This window comes from Lactuca virosa, chromosome 6 (genome assembly GCF_052849685.1).
Source record: "Lactuca virosa cultivar CGN04683 chromosome 6, Lactuca_virosa_CGN04683_v6, whole genome shotgun sequence".
Taxonomy (NCBI): Eukaryota; Viridiplantae; Streptophyta; class Magnoliopsida; order Asterales; family Asteraceae; genus Lactuca; species Lactuca virosa.
In genome coordinates, this window is record NC_136431.1 from 274,166,737 (window position 1) to 274,173,546 (window position 6,810).

Here is a 6,810-nt window from a genome sequence, read left to right on the forward strand (position 1 = left end):
GAAAGGAAAAATGAATGAGAGTTTCAAATGAATGTGGTGAAAGAAAAAATGCTTCCTTTATAAGTATATAATGATAATGATGTTTTAAGTCTATTTCGCAATATATTGTACCTTTGGATATGATATATTGGGGTTTATTTTTACAGAGTTGTTTTTGTTACCTTAATCTGATAAGAATCATGGTGAGGGAGAGGTAATGAGTAGGTTGTCACTTGGGTAGGGTGATTGCTTTCCTTTTATTAGTGACCTCCAACATTAAAAATAATAATAAAATGGTTGAAGAACTCGAGCCTACAGTGCATATGAAACCGTCATCCCACCCACCATGGAGAAATTGAGAAACAATTTATTTGTACTTGAAGAGAAGCAGTAGTATGTAGGTAAATATTGTATAGAAACACGGACAATGTAACTATATACTAGCGATAAAGTAGTGAAAGTATAGTTGAAACCATAGCAAACTAGTCGGTCATAATAGTAAAAAAAAGCTAGCACAAAGAGTACTCCTAAATTACTCCACAAACTCCTATATGTAACCAATTTGAACCGGGGAGGAGAATGGTTTAAGTATCATATGTTTTATGTCAATTTGAGACCGGATCGAACCAGACGGTTTCTCCAAATAGCAGGTTAGGTTGAACTTGAATCGGTGTCATAGAAACGGTAAAAAATCAATTGAATTGGTATATTTGACTTGGATTTCACTTAACCTGTTAACTCGGGCCCATTCTAGCGCGGATTGAATAGCGATCAGCCATCAAGTTATCGCGTTCAAACTGGGTTGGCCCGTCGGTCAAACCAGTGTTCAACTAAAAACTCAGTTTTTAAAACATACGAGGACATGTCCTCGGATTTCACTGATTTCATTCGTTCTATTAAAAGACCAAAATACCCTCACTATAAATAAATAAAAAAATTATTATGTGTTCCTTCCAAAGACATTTGAATTCCAATTTCTTCCAAATACATTATAGAAGTGCAGCACTTATCTTTTTTATAATTTGGGTCTGGGTTGAATGTGTTTGAAATCCAGGATGTTAACTAAAGCAGCGTAATAGAAACTCGACTCATTGGACATTGACTTTTGGAATCTATTTTCCAAGTATTACAATTGTAAATTGTTGAAAAACAACCAAAAACTATTACCTATGACTCAGACTCGGAAGATCTTTTCCCATTTCATTAATAAAGGAGAGGAGTTACATAATCCATATACATGATTTATTATTTATTATTATTGTTATTATTACCATTTCTTACCTTTCTTCTTTCTTTTACTGCTATTGCTGTTGTTACCAGGAGGAGCATTGGTTTTAGGGGTAGGGGTAGGGGTGGTATCTGAAGCATTGGCTGCAAAAGTGTCAAACATCCCGGATTGAACTGCGTTTTGTAACCACTCCATGAATTCCTCTTCCGTCATGCTTTCCTCCATATTTGGCATTCCATTCCCATTACGACTTGAGCTTGCTCCTCCTTTGGTGTTGTTGCTGTGCTTTGACATTACACTTGTGTTCACATGGAAGCTTGGTTTGTGGGTGTTTGCCGGACATCTCATTCCCTGCAACCAATCCAATCCAATCCCACACATCATATTCTATTATCTATATTATTATACCATTCTACTTTCATTTCCTTCTAACTTAATTGAAGAAGAAAAAAATATACCTGACAGATATACCATTCAGTGGCATCATATATCTTGCTGTCTGCACAAACATAAGCACGAGGGGAATCTACCTGCATATTATTTTCCAAAAATATTAAAATAAGTAAAAAAAAAAAAAAAAAAACACCTATGATGCTCACATACCTTCTGGAACATTCCAAAAAGGAGCGGTTGCGATGATTGTTCAACCCACCCATCCCCATCTTTGGCTGGATGAAAGTCTTTACAGTCCTTCAAAGTTGCAAAAAGAAAAAAAAAAAAAAATTAAGATTCAAGTAATTTAGCTTAGCTTCTTCAAGGCTTCCAGTTGTAACTTTTTAAGGATATTTGATTATTGGGCTAAAGGAAAACATATATATATATATATACTTCCCATTTTTTCTTTATTATAGCATCCTACTTTCATTTTTTTTCTTATTACACCATTGTACTTTGATACTTTCAATTTTTTTACCAGTTATAGCTAGCAATGAGGAACCTGCTAATTTGAAACATAATGACATGGCACAAGATGATAGGTTTTTATGCCATATCATTGTCCACATAGGATGTCTGTCCACCATCACCATGTCATCAAAACAAATAATGGAACAACAGGTACATGTAGGAGGTTATCCATTGCTATAAAATAAAATGGGTTGATTTTTCAAAGTACAATGCTATAATAAGAAAAACAAAAGCACGATGCTATGATAAGGAAAAAAAAATAGAAATTACATTGCTATTTCATGCATTTAGGCCTTGAAGGGTTTGTTTTTACTTTTGTGGTGAGAATAAAAAAATGATACCTGGCAGGATCTGGCTCTAGATTTGGTCTTTTTGGTGTAAAACCACATATGAAAACTATTACACTTTTGGCATGCAATTCGCCTGGACTCTCCCAAAGGATCATCCACATGAACCTCGGTGCGCCCAAATGCAGATCCAAATAATCCATTTCGTTTGTTCTGGATCATAAAATTTTGTCACAAACAAAAAACAAAACATTTCCTTTTTTTGAAAAACATTCCAATCCATGTTTTACCTATTTCAAAATTCAGGTGAAACTGATTGAGGTCCATAATAAATTCTCTACATTTGTCTTATTAACCAGTGTTTTAGGGTTTTGGCCTTCACTTCTAAAGATGTATATGACTTTACTCTTAAACTATGTGTAAAATAAAATAGAAGAGCAAGTGACATTAACTTCTATTTGAATCTTTTAAGCATTCTACAACAGAGAAAAATGTGATAATAACATTAACAAGCTGTATAATGATGGCTGAATCTTGAGTGAAAAAAGTAAAACAGAAATAAATAATAATCAAACCTTGGGAGAAGCATTTTGAAATCTACGGAAATAATTCAGAAGATCTTCCCTTCTCAATTCATCATCATATGCTTTTCGCTTGGAAGTATCTAGCAAAACCTTGATATAAACAAAAAAAAAAAAATTTGCACCATAGTCAGGCATTCACATGCACCAAGATAAAAAGACACAAGTAGGAAACAAGAAAAGGATACCTCGTATCCATTTTGAAGTTTCTTAAAAGCTTCTGCAGCTTTTTCATTACCCATATTTTTATCAGGATGTACCAACATTGCCTGGAATCAAAATCACACATTATCTTTGTTCATTCGTCAAATACCCATCTTTGAAATGAAATTAAAAATTAAAATTAAAATACAAACCTTTTTTCTGTATTCTCGCTTGAGAAACAACGCATCTATTTCTTGAAATCTAGACAATCCAAAAGCTGAATAGTGATCAACCGAGTTTAACAATCGAACAACTTCATCTTCAGATGTTAAGTCATCAGACCCACTGGTTGAAGCCACCCCTGGGCTCCGGTCAGCTGGGGGGTGGGTGTGGGTCCCGGTCCCACCATCCGTAAATGAAGCACGCGCTTCTTCACCATTGAAAACACCGGGTCCATTTTGTTCAGGGACACTGTTGGATCTTCTTTGTTCATTCATGTTATTTCTCAAGAAGAATATAAGAGCATCACTTGAGAAAAATGATAAATTCAAAGCCACAATAATACCAAGCCACCCAACCAGTGTCCATGCACTATATACAGAATACACAGTCATTATTAGCAGTGCAAGACGCTCATGGCTAAACATGAATGCTATTCCTGCATATTAAAGAAGAATAACATCAATAACAAAAAAAATCAGCTGTTCCACACAAAAAGAAGGTTAAACTTAAACATGTCCAATGGGCATGTTTGGTTCAAAGAATCTGAAGGAATTGGAATCTCGAATTCCATTCCATGGCACGTTTGGTTGCCGAACCAACGGAATTGAATTCTGGGAAATTCCTTCAAAATCCATGTCTGAGTGATCTCTACATTCCTAGAGGTGGGTGAATGGGATTCAATTGCATTCTCTTTTTTTTTCTAAAAGACTTATACTATTAAATTCCATTCCAATTCCCTTGGATTCCAATTCCTTTGACAGATTCCATTTCCTTCAGAGACATTATGCAAACCAGACACCAATTGAATAGTTAAAAGGACTCACCTCCAAAAAGGAGGACAGCTAAGGTTGTCCAAAAGCTTCCATACAACCACAAGAAAACAACCCCAGAAACAGCAAGCAACAGAAGACCAATTGTGAACCCTACAAAAAGTGCTACTAAAGCAACTATGGCCTGTAAAAAAAACATGAAAGTCAATTATTAAATGAGCCAGAGTACATAGTTCTGAACAAACAACATTAATAGATCATAGTTTGGTTGGATGGAATGGAATGAGTCATTACATTCCATGATCATGTTTGACTGGCCTCTAGGAATGGAATGAACTTTTCTTATGATTTTTTTATATTATATGTGAATACAATGTATAACTTTAACTCTACCCTATAAATTATATTTATTATAATTTATGAACTTTTATTTACAAAAATAGAAAATCAAACATAATAAAAGCTCATTAAAACCCAAATAACATTGTAACAAAGTTAATATCTTTTAGATAAAATTATAATTTAATTAAAGATAATGAAAAGTTTTTTAAGAGTTGTAATTAAAGTTTAAATGTTTTATTGAAACATAAAACATTTTTATTTATTTAAACTTTAATGACAACTCTCTAAAAAAATTTCAGAACCATTCCATTCCTTTGTCAATTCCATCATACCAAACAAAACCATAAAGAAGATGAAAAAAGATAAAAAGTAAACTTACCCCAACAGTAATAAACTTAAGCATTCCAATCATTGCAACCACTGAAAAGATGCTGCACCAAATAACCGTGAAAAATGATGTTGTCCCCATGCGTATAACAGAGTCTATACCTCTAAGGACACAATCCAACCAAACCATTGAAAGAAGAAGCAATATGTTGAAGAAATGTGTAAGCCACTTCAACACAATTGGATAAGCATACTTGATTTTCATTCTAACATACTCACGAGAGATTAATATTTTGGTTACTAAAATATCAAACAATGGCTTGTGTCTTTCAAACCATTCTGTTGATGCCTGTGACACAGACAACACAAATGTCTTCAAGTATTTAACACCCAATGTTTCCGGAAGCTCTACACTTTCACGTAAACCATCTTCGTCTAATCCATTTAAAGAGTGAGCAGAATTACTTTTTCGATTCTTTGATCCATTTATACCATTAGCTGATGACCATTTTTCTTCTTCCAAACAAGAACTTCCAGTTGTTGCCATGTCAGCACTGCAATCTTCAGTAACATCACGAGGCTCTAATTGTTCTACAGAAGATGTTCCAGCTGTACCTTGAGTCTCTACTTTATTATGCCTACCAGATTTGTTTGTTTTTTTCTTGTGGAGGGAATCTGTCACAGATATGTTTGGTGGGGTATCGTTTGAAAGTTCTTCCCTTTTCGCATCTTTCAAGTTGCTTGCATTTCCCTTTCCCTTTTTATTTGGCATTGCAGTTCCTGATTGGAGACCTCCTTTTTTGTGGTTTGATGTGCTTCCATCCAACCCATTCTTCTGTTGGTTTCCTTTTCGAGCCATTGATTATGTAATGATAAGCATAAGCCAGTTTCTAAACAAGATAAAGCAAATCAAGTTCTATTGCTTTCTGTCATCGGTCTTTGAAAACTGATTTCACATTAACAAATAGACCTGTAAATATAAACTGTAGCAAATCAGGAATAGGATTCACCAACCTATAGTCCTATACAATGATCTACTTTCTTCCAAAATCCAAAGTATAGACAGTGAAATACATCTCCAAATACACATTTAGCATAAATATCCAAAAATATCCACTTAATCCGTACTCCCTCTGTTCACCACATAATAAGTAACAGGCATTGATAGTTTAAGCTCAAATCTAGCAAGCTGTTACAAACTTAATGCAGCATCGATTTATATGTAGGTAAAATTATATTATCAATCTAACTTGAAGTCCTTTTGAGATTTCAAATCAATGTTACAGTTCAATAGTGGCCCTGTGTCCTCGAAGTCTAAGTATACTAGGACTGTCTCTTTCTTACAAGAGATGAAATTTAAATTCAAACTACCACAGACGTCGATCACCAATAACAATGGAAATGAAATCTACTATTGAACACAAGTAAACAAAAATAAATAAATAAATAAATAAATAACTTAAATTAAGCGTAAATCACGATTGTATACAGATACGAGATGGAAAAACATAAATTAATACAACCGGTGTCACTTTAAAAACCCTAAAATTAGGCGTGAATCCCGTTTTTAAACAAGAACAAGGCATGCGTGTAGTGAAGACAAGATTGGAATTGATAATATGATATAGATAGGAATATGGATATAGATAGAGGTAGAGATAGAGATAGAGAGTTCTTACAAAGCAGTGAGAGAAGACCGATGGTGATGAGGAAAATTGGATCGAAACAAACGCTACTTGGTTGGAATAAAATTGTAGAGTTAAAATTACAGAAATTTGGGGTTTGGGAGAGGTGGGGGTTGGGTGGGGTGGGGGTAGGGTTGGGGTGAGCGGACTTTGTCTCTCTTTGGACACATCACAGGGATCCGACGTGGTCCAGTCCAGCAAGTGCGAATGCCAATACCAAGTAGCAACTATCAACCACATCATTTTTTAGATCTCCAAAATGTTGGATTAGATGTCTCAAGTCTTCATAAAAAATTAAGTCAATGATAAGTAACTAAAAAAATACAAATAACTTAATAA

General features: G+C 34.4%; 1 protein-coding gene across 1 annotated transcript; it reads right to left on the reverse strand.

Annotated features, from left to right (window-relative positions):
- Window positions 1-1,153: 1,153 nt before the first annotated feature.
- Window positions 1,154-6,597, reverse strand: LOC145119761 (Chaperone DnaJ-domain superfamily protein). Its single transcript, XM_079055476.1, has 10 exons — window positions 6,466-6,597; window positions 4,839-5,756; window positions 4,172-4,301; window positions 3,338-3,783; window positions 3,170-3,250; window positions 2,976-3,074; window positions 2,455-2,613; window positions 1,811-1,897; window positions 1,666-1,737; window positions 1,154-1,558 (listed from the first exon to the last, which is right to left on the reverse strand). The coding sequence occupies exons 2-10, from the start codon at window positions 5,643-5,645 to the stop codon at window positions 1,247-1,249; spliced, it is 2,193 nt and encodes a 730-aa protein (XP_078911602.1). The 5' UTR covers window positions 5,646-5,756; window positions 6,466-6,597; the 3' UTR covers window positions 1,154-1,246.
- Window positions 6,598-6,810: the final 213 nt, after the last annotated feature.

Excerpts from the sequence above, each read along its gene's own strand:
- LOC145119761 (XM_079055476.1), bottom strand. The coding sequence starts at position 5,645 with ATGGCTCGAAAAGGAAACCAACAGAAGAATGGGTTGGATGGAAGCACA. Across the intron at positions 1,738-1,810 it reads TTTTTGGAATGTTCCAGAAG|GTAGATTCCCCTCGTGCTTA; the intron begins GTATGTGAGCAT and ends AATAATATGCAG. Across the intron at positions 1,559-1,665 it reads CTGAATGGTATATCTGTCAG|GGAATGAGATGTCCGGCAAA; the intron begins GTATATTTTTTT and ends GATTGGTTGCAG.